This window comes from Lytechinus variegatus, chromosome 16, assembly GCF_018143015.1.
Source record: "Lytechinus variegatus isolate NC3 chromosome 16, Lvar_3.0, whole genome shotgun sequence".
In the NCBI taxonomy this organism is placed as follows: domain Eukaryota; kingdom Metazoa; phylum Echinodermata; class Echinoidea; order Temnopleuroida; family Toxopneustidae; genus Lytechinus; species Lytechinus variegatus.
Genome location: NC_054755.1, coordinates 20,721,082 through 20,736,929, shown reverse-complemented (window position 1 = coordinate 20,736,929; position 15,848 = coordinate 20,721,082). Strand labels below are relative to the sequence as shown.

The following is a 15,848-nucleotide window of genomic DNA, read 5'->3' as shown; positions in this document are numbered from 1 at the left end:
AACCAAACAAGTGCAGACATCAATTTTTCTTTACAAGTGAAATGTAGATTCGGGGATATCTTGCTACGGCAAATGATCCGAAACCACCCATATTTTCGAGACACTTGCATCCTTGTTTTCCCACTGAAATATCCGTAAAGGTAATAAGGTCGAGATTGATTGTCATCTCAATGCTAAATAGATTACCTACATGTCGATGTATAATACTTTATGACTGGTATAATGGTTACATCTCATTTTTCTCCCAAACTTTGAGATCGAGCAGGCAGATCGTCACTTATTTATGTGTACAACGTCACGTGACTAACGTATGATAGTTTCCGTTCCTATATCCTTTTTTTTTAACAATTAATACAATCCAAATGAAATTAACTAACACATTTAATGTTGAAAGTAACAATGTTCTTGTACTATGAAACTTTGTCTACTGATAATTATAATATAGCTACAGTTTGAGAGGGCAGATATTTAGTAGTATCGAGTCCGGAATCGATTTTTATTTACAATAGGGTCTGTAAATATAGTATAAACTAGCAGGCTGCATCATCTGCTACGTACACTAAATGAGCGAAAATGACCGAAACTAATCAATATGAACGAGCTTTTTAAAACTTTAGAAAAGTTGTTTTAAAAAGATAAACAATGTCAAAGAATTTGAACAATTGTTTAAAAGCTTAAACAGCATGTTCTTAGAGTGACGGGCTTACACAACGTGTTAAAACTTCTCACATTATTTTTTCACATTATACGTTGTTTTATTTTGTCTGAATATTAACGTGATAAAAGACAGAGGACAGAGAAAAGTATCATTGCGCATGTGTGAGAGGGGAATCGGTGCGGTTGACAGATCTGTCTACTAGTTCCAAGTAGTTGGCATTCTCAAAACCGTTATCGCGCGTCGAAAACATGAATTTAGTCCCGACCAACTCCAGCAGAAAGTAAATTTCATAAATTTGTCGGAGATTCGGATATGTTCTTTCCCGCGAACTGGACACGACCTTTGTACATTTGATCGTACATGTGCGCGTAGCGATGCTCCTGGATCCCCATGTGGTCACGTGCCGAGACATCGAGACCTATCATATCAAAGTCATCTCGACCAGTCAACCAGTACGTGTACATCGTCCCTTTACCCTATATTAAAAGGGAATGAATGTAAAAAATAATTAATTGAATAAAATAAATCTATATCGTGATTTACTTTTTTATTGATTTATTTGTTTCATTTGTTTATTTATTTGTTCATTAGTCATTTACATTTATCCATGCATTCATTCAGAGATTAATATAGGCCTATTTATTTATTTATTCATTTCCTATTCAATGTGATTGTGTATTTATTTACTTAATCATTTATTCATTTATTTATCTATTCATTTATCCCTTTATTTTTTTAAAATTTATTTATTCATGTGTATATTAATTAATCAATTAACTTATTCATTATTTTCTATTCAACTTCATGATGTTTTTGAAAGGGTTCCATGAAATTTGTTCCGGCGACAACTGCTCGCCCGCTATATAAATTCCATACACTAATAGAATATATTTGATTTGATTTGATTTATTTTATTTCCACATAATAACCAACCTTAACCCTGGATTTAACACTACACTCTATATCTTAAACCTAACTTATAAACACCGTATTGCATCACCAACCCTAACCATATATCTTAGACGAAATAAAGCCCGGAGTAATTGTCGCCGGAGGAAATGTCGTGCCACCTGTTTGGGAATTATACGTATGGGAAAATCAAGGGACTTACCCTGATGTCTATCATGCCGCGTTTGACGAAGCTGTATCCACCCCACTCCAACAGTCCCATGTAAGTGTCGTAACTTACGTGGATCTGACCAGCTATTGAATAAAGAATATATATCTATAATACATCAAGTGAAAATGAAGTTTTATTTTTAATGCAATGCAGGTAACTTTTCACACTGCGTAATTGTTATCATATTCTTCATAATCATCATCAGTTCTTATAGCATCATCACCATTATCGTCATCATCATCATCGTCACCACCATTATGATTTAAGGCACCATCACCATTCTCATTATCATCATCATCATCATCATCATCATCATCATTTCATCATTCCATAGCATCATCACTGTAGTCATTATCACGATACCATCATTATCACCATCATCTCATAGCATTATTACCATCATACCACCATTGATCACCACCACGACCACCATATTATCATCACTATACAACCACCATCCTCATCATCGTCTCATAGCATCCTCATCACCACCAACACCATCTTCACCATCGTCATAATCACCATCACCAGCCTCCTCCTCATCGTGATTATCACCACCTCTATCATCATCATCATCATTACTATCAAATTCATCATCATTATCGCCGTCATCATCATCATCTCCATCATCATTATCACCATTCTCCTCCTCCTCGTCCTGCTCATCATCATCATTATCATCATCATCATCATCATCATCATCATCCTCATCCTCCTCCTCTTCCTCATCATCATCATCATCATCATCACCACAACCATCACCATCATTATTATCATCTTCGTCGTCACCACTCGTTTCTTACGTAGTCCCGTAGTCTGCATCCTAGACGCTGTGTTGACTGTGTCTCCAAACAGGCAGTATCGGGGCATCTTCAGTCCAACCACACCAGCCACCAACGGGCCTGATGGTGGAGAATTAGATTTAACAAGTAGTTAAAAATTTTACCCATCTTTATTTTGTAAGAATGATAGTATTATATAAATTCGGGATAATTGTATAGGCCTAAGAATAGGGCCAAATAGGATTTAGGTGGTTGCTGATCATATGATCGCCGTGACGTTGCCTTGACGTCATTACAATTGGATAGTTATAAATTTCGACATTATACTTTAAAGATGGTTTCAATAGCCATGCATATGAATGTGTCCACATTTATATGATTCAGAACTTTATATTGAATGATGGTTTCATGTTCAAATGTTCAAATTAAAAGAAAAGTTATAAAGTAAATCAAAACAGACGGATTTCAGATGTTTGATTAAATTGTTAAAAAGATTTATTTCGAAATCGGGTCGCAGACAAAGTGGTCTACAGGCCGCACCAAACAAGAAAAATATGCGTGTTAATTTTTTTGACTTTTCCATACTCTCAAGGCCTATAAGCCTGCCACATTAATTTCATTTAAAAAAAATAATGATTTACCCGTGTGAATTCCAAAACGAACTTTTATCTTCATGTGTGGTTTATGAGGCACCTCCAGGATGTTCACGTGATGTCTGAGGTCAAGGGTCACCGTGGCAATTTCACAAACGTGTCGATCTTGATGATCTGGAACGCCTATTATTTCATTAACAAAATTAACAAAGAAAGACAAAAGACAAACATCGCCAATATCAATTCAAATAAAGTAACACTTTACAGAAAAAAAAGACATGCGATGAAGCTCATTGCCGTTGTGTGAAAATCGACTCATAAGAGAACAGCAATAATATAGTATTTTGAACGAGGATACTGTATTCCTTTGAAAAATGTATTCAAAACTTTTATATAAAGTAAATTGCGGTTTTCCTTTCGTGTGGAACGATATATGCTCCTGTTATATTTGCTCCGGTATGTCTTAATATAACAGAAGGCATATGGTTAGAGTCATTGGCGGCGGAAGACAAAAAATTTAGGGGGTGTCCACCTGAAATTTTGGGATGGACACAGTTAAAAAATTGGACAAGCGCCCCCCCCCCCCCAATTTTTTATTTTTATGAGTTGCTAACCCAAAATTTTTGACAAGCAAAAAAAAAAAGAAAGAAAGGTCATCAAGCGAAATGTTAGGGGGACAACACACGTTTCAAGGGGGGTCCACGTGAATTAAGGGGGGGACGCGGGAAAAAATTGACAAGCAAAAAAAAAAAAAAAAAGGTTATCACAAATTTTTTTAGGGGGGACCGTCCCCCCACCTAAAATTTATGGGGGGGACACGTCCCCCCCGCTTCCGCCGTCTATGGTTAGAGTTAGGATTGCAATGGAGTGTTTGGTTCAGACTGATGTAGAGTTTGTGACTAGGGTTTATTCATTTTTGTAGGTTAGGCTTTATGTTTGGCTTAACGTGCTGATTTTTTCATCGGAGAAATTTTCGCCGAAAAAAATCATGGAACCTTCCTTTGTCATGAATTAATTCTAAATGACAAATAGAACTTAATTTCGTTTCAATTTACGTCGACGAACGATCTCTGATTCTTAGTACACTATAATGCCCTTGTGTAGTCTCCCGTGAATTTATGAGATAGACACAAACTTGGTAAAAAAAAAGTATTATAATCACAAATGCATCCTCATTAAAGAAGACATACTATATTCTCCGTGCTTTACTGCCCCGCTGGCTGCCTAATAATACATTTAGCATGCCGTTATACTTATTAATCAGTGACGCGCCTTAAGCAACCTTCAGTGATTCATTCTGAACTTTATATAATGCCTAACCCCTAATTGCGCACAATCTCTGGGTATTAACACACCCATCCACGCAAAAACACGCACAGTTACACACATAATATCGCTATCATCAAAAGTTTTTTTTAATTTCAATATCAGATTGTAAGTTATCCGTCATTAAATCATCATCTTCTTCTTCTTTAACGTCATCGTCATCATCATCATCATCATCCTCATCATCATCATCATCATCCTCATCATCACCATCATCCTCATCATCATCATCATCACTGCCACAATCGATCTTCGTCGTCGTCATCATCATACCTGATGCAAGCATATATGTTTCGTTGACCGTTTCGACCTTGTACACATCGTATAGCTCGATCCGAGAATCAAATAGCAGGTACAATCCATTCAGCATTTCAACCACCTGGGCAATGGACAGAAGTTAAGCCAGAATGAAAGAGGTCCCGGTTTTTAATCATGGAATGCATTTATACATTGTTTAGTTATTTATGATTATGTAGTTTTCAGTCATAAAATGTTACAAAATTTGCGAATTTAACTTTATCAGTCTGCTCAATGGTTAAATTGATTAAAGTTGATATATAGGATGAGCCTCGCGCAAGGTTTATACCTTGATACGTATTCTGAAAAGTTCTCTTTTATTTTATCTTCATTATTGTAATTATCGTAATAAAATTTGAACACCATGACACACCCTGTCAATTTTATGTACCTTTACCGTGCAGAAGTATGATATGAAGACGATGGAGAATGTTTTCCATTACAGCAGACGAGGTATATAGGCCTTTATTAGAGAGATTTCATATCACGGAGATAGATGATTCGGATAGAAAAAAAATCTCTGACTTTTGTTCTTGTCTTGTTTCAGACAGTTCCATATTTAGTTTTCCCTTTTGAAAGCCATAAAATAATTCGCCATGTATCAAATCTTATTCCCGCCGATTCAACCCCCGGTATGCGCAGTCCATGGCCATGTCAAATTTTCGCCACGGATATTTACCTACATCTGGGATCTAATTCGTCCTCAAAACTGACTGGACACGGCGATGTTGGCAAACATGACTAAGACGGATTAATAAAATTCGCCATTCCTCGTCTTGCTTTTAGTTCGCTATTCAGCCCCCCCTTCGAAAGTCCTAAAACTATTCGCCATCTATTACGTTTTATTCCCGTTAATTCAAATACCCGGTTCAAACCATCCATGGCCGTAGGATTATCCCCGGTTAATTACCTCCATCGGGGCGCTTCGTCCGCAGAGCCGACTGAAACCGGCGATGTCGGCAAACATGACCGAGGCTGACTCGTATAGTTCACCATTCACGCCTTCCGTATTCATCAACCGTAGAGCAACCGATGGCGGCAACATCGAATTAAGGAGGTAGGTGGATCGCTTCTTCTCCTTGTTGAGTTCCTATTTGATGACGGACATGAATTGATTTAAAAAGAAATAAAATTATCACATTGATTTATGGGGCCCCCGTCGTGGATTCGTTTCATATTATGGAAACTACATGTTAGTAAGCAGCCAATCAAAAGGTTTCCACGATGGTCACAATAGTGTCAAAGTTACGATAATTTTTTTTAATAAAACGGGCCCAATTCTCGATACGAACATCACTGAATACGGACTATCGTGGTACCCCCCCAAAAAAAAATAAAATGAAATTAAAACAAGGATTACATTTAACATGGTGATGGAGAATTACTAGTGTTAATCACTAACTGGAAAGCTGAAATCATCAAATTAGTATAAATCACATCATCACATAATTTATTATTGAATACACTGTGAACACTCACACCGTGGATACACCGTGTGACACTTTGAACACACCTTTGAACATTTAAATTGTAAACACACTTTGAACATTCAAACTTTGAACACACTGAACATTCACACCGTGGACACACTGTGTGACGCTCAAGCTGCAAACACACCTTTGACATTCGCACTGTGAACACACTGTGAAAATTTGAACACTCACAGTGTAGATACACTGTGTAACAGTCAAACTTTGAACACACTTTGAAGACTCACACCGTGGACACACTGTGTGACGCTCAGGCTTTGAACACACCTTTGAACATTCGCACTGTGAACACACTTTGAACACTCACACTGTAGATACACTGTGTAACACTCAAACTTTGAACACACTGTGAACACTCACACCGTGGACACACTGTGTGACGCTCAGGCTTTGAACACACCTTTGAACATTCGCACTGTGGACACACTGTGTGACACTCATTTAAAACACATTGTGAACACTCACACCGTGGACACACTGTGTGAAACTCAAGCTTTCAACAAACCTTTGAACATTCGCACTGTGAACACACTGTAATTGTAAACATACTGTGAAAAACTCACACTGTGAACACACTGTGAAAGGGCGTGTATATTATACCTTGGTCTGTGTTGCCAGCGTAAGGGCGTAGTTTTGTAAGACTGTGGTCAATGACCAAATAGCCCGGAGGGTGAGCGGACACATGATGATGACGACGACCACGAGGAAGATGCTGACGGCGATGTTTTCAGTGTCGTCCTCAAGCTCCTTCTCGAGTCGGGCCAGGATCTCATCGGCCATATTCTTCTGAACCTTCTCTAGTATGTCGATATAGACCTGGACAAGAAAGAGAGAGATATAAAAGGAAGTAGGGGAGAAAAGAGAGAGGGGAAGAGAGCGGGTCGGTCATTTCGAAGTTCCAATAACTTTTGAGAGAAAAAGGTTAATATGTTGAAATACTATTTTAATGCATACTGTTTTCATGAGCTCTGTGAATTAACTTTAGTTTAAAGGACAGGTCCACCCCAACAAAAAAAGTTGATTTGAATAAAAGGAGAAAATCCAACAAGCATAAAACTGAAAATTTCATCAAAATCGGATGACAGTAAGAAAGTTATGATGTTTCAAAAATTTTACTTAATTTAACAAAACAGCTATATGCACATCCTGGTTGGTATGCAAATGAGGGGACCGATGACATCATCCACACAATTTCTTTTGCATTTCAGTTAATTTTTTCGTCATTGTCATGTGAAATAAAGCTTTGAGTCTCTGAATTTTTGGAATTACCATCGATAAAACATTTTGTGGTTTACTTATATTGGTCTTTATTATCAAGTCAGTACAAATTGAAATATTGTACAATTAAAGCAATAAAATCATAGAAAATAGTGAGTGATGGACACAATTAACTCTCTAATTTGCATATCACTGAGTTGTGTATTACCGTTTTGTGAAAAATAAGCAAAAATTTTAAATGGCGTAACTTTCTTATTTTACATCTGATTTTTATGAAAATTTCACTGTAAGCCTTGTTGGATTCATCTCTATTGATTCTAGGGTGGACAAGACCTTTAAAGAGCTTCGACAAAATGACAAATGAATAAAAAACAACATGTACTGTAGGTCTAAAAAAACACAGCAGTCAAAAACGATCTGAGAAACGAACAAACGAACGAACGACCGACTAACAAACAATGAATAAACAAAATAATTAACAAATGAACGAACAAACGAATACGCGAACACAATTACGAACGACATAACGAAAAAAAAACATGTGAAAAACCTACCGTCATACTGTCAAACCAAAGTGTAGCACTTTCGAAGTTCGGTTGGGTACTTTCAACTGAATTCTCTAGAACCTCTTTCCTCATATCAAGAATAGTGAGCGTAAAATTGGCAAAGTCTGCTATATTCCGCATCTATGTTTGAAGATGAATAAGAATAAAGTTATAAAAACATTGTGAGATTTGATTTTGTAGTTGCAAACGGAACCTTCGAAGAAAACAAAAACTACCACACGAGTACACCTGAAGCAGATCACATCTTTCAGCTCTGGGATACGAAGATCATTATGGTGACTATATATCAGACTATAGATGGTGATGGTAACGATTACGAAGACGATAATGATTGATGTGGTCGTGGTAGTGATGACGATTATAATGACGACGACGTCGATGATGATCGATGATGGTGATGATAGTAATGATGGTAAAAATGATTATGATGACGATGATGATGGTGGTGGTGTGCGAATGATAATGATGATGACGAATATAGGTGGCAGAAGCAGGGGGGGGGGGCGTGTCCCCTAAATTTGAGGTTGGGGGACGGTCCCCCTAAATTGTTTGTTGATTACTTTTTTATTGCTTGCTTATCATTTTTTTTTCTTGCGTCCTCCCGAAATTCACGTGGACCCCCTGAAACGTTTGTGGTCCCTCCCCCTAAAATTTACGTTGATGACCCTTTTTTGGGGCCTGTCAGTTTTTTTTACCTGTGCCCATCCCAGAATTTCAGGTGGACCTTCCCTAAATTTTTTTGGCTTCCGCCGCCAATGATGACGAACGATGACGACGACGATCAAGATCGTGACAATGGTGTATGATAATGATGTAGGAGGTGATGGTGACGACGATGATGCTCAAATAAACCTAGTACATATTTCGAAATTCCGTATTTTTCTATTCCTGATTTAACACATAATTGCCTCCTTTTATCTTATTCAGGAGATATAAACACATGGATGGCAACCTCTTGAAAAGAATTCGAATACTTTGACGGATGAAAAAAAGATATATTATGAATTGAATGACATGTGTGCAATGTATTTTTTTAAAGGGGAAATTTGTATTTTTCACGAAACCTACAGCATTTTCATGAAAAGCAATATAAGAATTTACATAAACGATCAGTTACCAAATCTGCATTATACTTCATATAGAATTTCACGAAAAAGCTCGAATCTACGTGGTTGTCCATCCAATATTGTTATTAGTTGTGATTTCACGGGTGTATCTCGCAAGTTGTTTCTTTGTTGATCCTTACGGATGTGTAGAAATAAACTTTCACATTTGAACTTTGAAATGATTCGAAAATGCGTACCTCTCTTTCGTAGAATTGCTGGATGAGCGGGGAGTACCTCTTGGATGCCGCAAAGTTCCAGGAGCCCACGTTGTATTTTTCCATGTACCAGACATAATCCTCGTGCCTCTCAAAACCACCGAGGGTGTAGAATACTGCACCTGTTTAAGATAGTTTGGATTGTAATTTGAAAAAAACTATTGTAACCTGTCTTCTTGTTCCGTGCCAATTATGACCAAAAGTCGTCATAGAAAATGTCTATCACCCCTCTCCTCGATAAAAAAAGTCAAACATTCCTGGGCCCCGTCTTACAAAGAGTTAGGATTGATCCGATCAATCGCAACTATGGACGGCCAGCAACGTCAACATCAAATATGCATTTTTGTTCAAAATATTTTCTAACTATAATGCATATTTCATGCATTCATTGTTTTCGTGAAAAATCATTGTGCTTCTCTTTGTTTACAAAGAACAAAATTATAATGGAGAAAAATCATGACACCGATGGATTTCCATAGAGTTACGATTGATCGGATCAATTGTAAATCTTTGTAAGACGGGGCCCCAGATGTGCAAGTCTACTTTTTAGTTCAACTTCTTTCGTTAACAAGTGACAATCGTGAGAAACTTTTGCTAAAACTAAAAAAAAAGATATACTTTACTTTCATTGCGGAATATTATCTCCCCCGGAAGAAAGCAAAAGCTACATTTTAGTGCGTTATAATTAGCTCCACTGCTCTCTTCACGTTTGGGGGAAGAGGTCAGGGGGGGGGTCGACATCATCTCTTACCGAGTGTTCTTTCGATGCCCGTATCGACGTTGCTGACGATGAGGAGCTGGTAGGCGACCAGGATCTGCCACGAGCCGTGCCCCTGAGAGTTCCCGACGCTCTCGTACAGCCAATCGATGAAGATCTGTAGCATGTCGGTGTAGAACTCGATCTCTCTATACACCGTGGTGTTCTCGTGGTGTAGACGCTGGCGGTGTCGCTCCAGATTTTCCTTGAAGTCGTTCTTCTCGCGAAAGAAGGGCAGCTCCTATCAGAACGTTTTAAAAAAGGAACTTTTTCAATTACCATCTTCCTTTATTTCAATAGGCATAAGTCAAAATTGTCAAGGCCGTGTCCACCTCATCAACAGGTTGATAACAAATTACAATTTCAATTTTATTTATTTCACTCATCAAACAAAAACAAATTGTATACCATATATATAAAAATAAGTATTTGTATCCATTGCAAAGAAACAAAAATAATAATACATATGTTGTGAAAAAAAAACTTACACGATTTGGGCAACACATTGGAGGTTTTAAATAAGTATACTATTTTTCAATAGAAATTAAATTAAGATGGAAATGGAGGGACCCACTAAAAAGCAATGCTTGTACAATGTGGGCCCCTCAAAAATAAAAAGTATAACAGAGAACGTTTCATTAAAATGGGATGCAAAATGGGAAAGAAACGACGTTTTGATTATGCTTACTTTTTTACAAAGTATTTAAGGAGCTGACGGTGACTCACACTCGCTATCTACCAACTTTATTAAATGAAGGATAGGATGTATATCTAAAGCGTTTCAGGTGCAATCTTGCAACATGAGGAAATAAGTTGTAAAAATGCACCCTTTCATTCCTGTTTGCACATTTTAGGGTGCACTCATTCTTGCGTTCAAAAGGTGCATAACCCTTCCCAAAGAATACCGTCATAGAGTGCACAATATAGCTAACTTGACGTTTAACTTTAAGACTGGGGGAGGGCCGGGGGCTGATTCAGCCCCCCTCGAAATTTTTTGAGATAAAGCCCCGCGCGAAATTTTTTGTCCTCGTCGCTCACTGACATTTTACATTCAAGTCTCGCGCAACTTTTGAGACCAAATTTGCGACCCCCGGGTACGCGATCGCGCAATCGACGGCCGAGATCATAAAGGTCTTCTTAGGCATTGAAAAAGCCCAGTCTATTTAGGGTTAAAGTTCCCCAAAAATAATAAGGTGCAAAGTTTCAGCCAAAAGGTGCTCCGAGCAATGCATTTGAGAGGTCCACAATTGCATTTCCCCCCTTATGTGTAGAGATGGTTGAATGTTAACGCATTATACTACAGATTTTGACCCCTTCGATATCCCCCCTCCTTACGTTGAGAATACTGGTTTCCACCGGCCACTCCTGTAGTTCATCGAGTGCTATGTCGGTCAAGGGGTACGTCTCTGTCAGGAATGCCTTGCTGTTTGGTGCAATCACGCTGACGTAGAGGGCGGTCATGTCACGCTCTCGTTGCAACCGGCTGAGGAGGAGGCCGATGTTCCGACTGAACCGGATGACGTTACGGATCTCGATATCGACACTGTTGAGGAGGAAGGGGACAGAGATAAGAGAGAGAGGTGGGGATGGAGAGAGATATTCAATTCATCTCAATTCAAAAGAGAGAGAGACAAAAATGATGATGATGAGAGAGAGAGAAATGATGATGAGGGGGGAGAAGAAAGTGACACGGATTGAGAGAGGTATGGGCCTAATACTTACCATCTACTATAGATCGCAGAACCACATCCCCATCCACATTTACCCGTAATCATCATGACAGGGCAATTCATACCGTCAAACGAAAGTGTGACAGTATGAATTAATACAATTGACAAGCATATATATCATAATATAATAAATAAATGTAAAAAATAAATAAATGACTAAATATATAAATGCTATGAATAGTTACAGTGGCGGACCATGACCCGGAGGAGACAATGATTGGAGGGGCACTGTATTGTCTGTGAACAATGCTGTGCCCCTAGTTGGACCAATGATTCGTTTCTCCGGTCTCGGTCCACCATTGAATAGTTATATATTCGCTGTTAATGCTTCTGGTATAACGCGTACATCAGGGGAAAAATAGAATGTGAGCGAGCAAAGCAAGCAAGCGAGCAAAAATTTACACATTTTAATTTAAAAAAAGAGTTTGTGATAGATTTTGACGTAATTTTTTTAGAAAATAATATCATATTTCACATATATCACACATCTACACACACACATAACAAAAATGATACGCAAAACACTTCAACATCTATACTTTGGATCGTGAATGAATGAATGACAAGTCAGATCGCTGAAAAGTTGTTTAAGATATATGTGTGTATTTTTTTGGTTTTGTCAGACGTGTATCAATCAGATATGATTATTTACGTCTGGGACCGACCTTTAACGTCACCATCCGAAAGACGTGACCAGGGCTCGAACCTCTGCATCAATTTGTAACTTCCCCACAGCTTGGATTTCAGGCGCACGCCACAACGCCTAGGAGCGCTAAAATTAGTGACGCATGAAATAGTGATGCACCCCACACGCGCACACACCCATCTAACAAGAAAACACAAGGTACATCCACGCACACACACATAACACAGTTGCCAATCTGCATGGCTCACCTGTTATTGTAAGCAATACTCTTTAGATCCAGGACCGCAAGGATGGCCAGGGCTGTAATCGGGACCAGGACCAGCAACAACATCTTGCCCAGCTGGATCTGCTTCCCGCGGTGCGTTAACGGGTTCACCTGGCACTTCCTGATGTCGTTTGGTCGTAGCAACAGGTTTCGTACGACATCGTCGACCTTGGGGAGAAAGAATTCGGTTAATGACTTGTCTAGTGAACAGGATACAAGAGCGCGACGTCATCATTCACAACAACTTGTATCTATGGAAACTGATTCTTATTAGTGTTCATAAAGGGCGGATCCGGGATTGTCCAGGGAGGGGGTATGTTTATTCGCGAATTATGTAATTTATGACTAACGAAGTATTTGACAAGAAAGAACAAAAAACTTCACTTGCGGATGCATAACAACTACATTTTACACTATTGTCATGCCTCTCAAGGGATGGGGGGGAGGGGGGGGGGTGCGTGGTCCGGGTTCCCCACCTGGATCCACCACTGGTGTCAATATACTGAGAACATGAAATTTTTATATTCAGACCTAAATCTAAACATATTTTTTGGAATCATGATACGTACCTCTATCACAGAAAAAATAAATCGAGCGCGAAGCGCGAGCTAAATATTTGTGTATATATATAGACCCAAACAGGGACGTTTTAAGGACTATTGTATAAGGAATTCGTGAAGAGCATACATATCTCACCATAGTCATCTAATGCGAGCGCCATGCAAGCGCTTGCTGATTTCGTTAGAGTTACACCTCACCCATGAAACACTTTTTGTAGTCAGCATGAACATGATATATCTCACTAATCAAATATTACGAGCGCGAGCTGAAAATTTTTGAAATTCAGCCCTGCAAAGAGAGGCATTCTAAGGCTTGCTTATAGGAACTCACTATAAGACCATACTTATTTTAATACACCAAATGATGCGAGCGCGAAAAGCGAGCAGAATATTTTTTGTTTTTGATATTCTGACTAGAAAAGGGATGATTTAAGGACTTTTTTTATGAATTCGTGAGGAGCAGACATATCTCGTCAGTCAACTAATGCGAACGTAAGCACGGACAGGAAATGTGTTATATTCAGACCTTAAAAGGGGCAATCACTTTAATATATAGTAATGAAAAAAAAACACATGTCACTACATAAAACAATGATAACAATGCGAGCACCAGGGGGTGTTTCATCAATATTTTCGTCCGACAAGTTGTCAGATCTAACAACTTTCCTGGATTCTGATTGGTTGAGAAGCACTGTTACTATAGTAACTGTCGGATAAAACAGGACTTGTCGGATAAAACGTCTGACAAGCCCTTTCATGAAATGCTCTCCAGGAATGATGAACACATAGGCCCTACTTACGCCCTAAGCAAATTATATTTTAAAATGATGAAAAAATATTTTATTTAATATAATATGTAAAATATAATATAGCATACAATAATTTCTTCTTCCTCCACTACATTTCACTCTCTTTCTCCTTCTTTTTTACTTTTCCTCCGTGGTGTTTTTTTTTTGCCAGCCGATGGGGAGGGGCACGTGCCCCCCGCAGTTACGCCACCTTATCCACTGAGCCACAACACCTCTACTACAGCCTGCGCCCCTCTCGTTTTCAACTCCTCGATATACCACTAATTGTCCTCTACGTCACATATTTGTATATGAACGTTATCTGCGAATTTCAAGCACAATTAATACTATCTTGCATATTGTAATAAAAAAAACATACTATTGCAACATTTAAACAGTAAATCAAATGATAAAATGGCGACAGAATTGGGTGGAGGGGGGGGGGGGGGGTGTTGAACTTAAACAGGGTAAAATAACATTGCAAATGCGTCAATCAAATTCGTCTTATCTTTCGTTTCAGCTCTTTTGTGGTATTTTCTGAGTATACACAATCGCCATCACGCAATCATTTCAAACTGTTGTTGTAGCAGCTAATCAGCTTATTGCAACATTTCATATTTTAGAAGAGAAAACGAACAAAAATCACATATGAAAATAGCGTGAAAGAGCAAAAAAATTTGATAAAACAAGAATCAGAACTTACCGCCGAAAGCGACCCAAAGGAGGTCCGCCTATATCGTTCCTCTTCAACATGGTCCACGTTGTTGCTATTGGCAACAGTGACCGGCATTTTGTTTTTGTCTTTTGTTAGCATCCAAAAATCATCCCAATGAATCGTAGATGCGGGTGTTAGTGATGTCCGTCTAGCTATATAACCTTTTCCCCAGAAGAAAGGAATTTCTAGGCAATAGCCATCGGTACTAAATTAATGATGAATAGTTTGTTCTCAAAACCAATAAAATCGTAATAAAATGCAGAGTTTTTTCGTCAAGTGGTTTCCGTTTAAAATCTCATCGCGAAGTTGGGCAAAGAGAGTTTCTGGAATGTTCTCAACAATACTAATTTAATGATGAATATTCTATTGTTGTCAGCATCAACTGTAAAGCCAAATTAAAAGCAGGTTTTTCTTCATCTAGTAATGTGCGTTTGTAACCTCATTCACGAATCGGAGCAAAATGAGTTTCAATTAGTATATAACCGTTACTGGTTATTGTTGTAAACATCAACTATGTCCGTGAGTGATTTCCATTTATGGCCTCGATCATTCACGAAGCGGAGAACAAAAGATGTTCTAGAATGTTCTCACCGCTACTTTTCGACTCAGGATGATTGATAAAGTTTTCACAATAATGAACAAAGATTGTTCAAACATGAGTCGCTACGATTTAAAGATATAGGCCTCAATGATGACTTGTGTTTAGGTTTTCTTTGAAATTCAAGGAAATAAAAAACTCGGGTAAATTAAAAAAGGAAATGCATGTAGATATTTTCTCACATTTCATTTGACAGATGAATGAATAATCGTTGAAGCTCAAACTCAATTTCCGCCATAAATTTGATGTTTTACCTAGGTCATAACTTGAAAAGTGTGTTCCACTCCCGGGGTTCCGCTGTTCCGCGATTACTTTTTCTTCACATCTTTAACGAACTAGATAAATCACTTTTGTTTCATGAATAGAGCCTCAAAAGAATACTTATGATCACAATCTAAGTCTCAAAATTTAATGGCTT

At 38.3% G+C, this 15,848-nt stretch overlaps 1 protein-coding gene across 1 annotated transcript; it reads right to left on the bottom strand.

The window, feature by feature from the left end:
- Positions 1-290: 290 nt before the first annotated feature.
- LOC121430416 lies at positions 291-15,059 on the bottom strand. The gene is made up of 13 exons (XM_041627707.1): positions 14,821-15,059; positions 12,753-12,937; positions 11,464-11,671; positions 10,123-10,369; positions 9,354-9,493; positions 8,039-8,170; positions 6,867-7,082; positions 5,687-5,866; positions 4,753-4,858; positions 3,202-3,336; positions 2,582-2,680; positions 1,770-1,861; positions 291-1,134 (listed from the first exon to the last, which is right to left on the bottom strand). The coding sequence occupies exons 1-13, from the start codon at positions 14,929-14,931 to the stop codon at positions 946-948; spliced, it is 2,040 nt and encodes a 679-aa protein (XP_041483641.1). The 5' UTR covers positions 14,932-15,059; the 3' UTR covers positions 291-945.
- Positions 15,060-15,848: the final 789 nt, after the last annotated feature.

Excerpts from the sequence above, each read along its gene's own strand:
- LOC121430416 (XM_041627707.1), bottom strand. The coding sequence starts at position 14,931 with ATGCTAACAAAAGACAAAAACAAAATGCCGGTCACTGTTGCCAATAGC. Across the intron at positions 9,494-10,122 it reads GGGCATCGAAAGAACACTCG|GTGCAGTATTCTACACCCTC; the intron begins GTAAGAGATGAT and ends TATCTTAAACAG. Across the intron at positions 4,859-5,686 it reads GACGAAGCGCCCCGATGGAG|GTGGTTGAAATGCTGAATGG; the intron begins GTAATTAACCGG and ends TCCATTGCCCAG.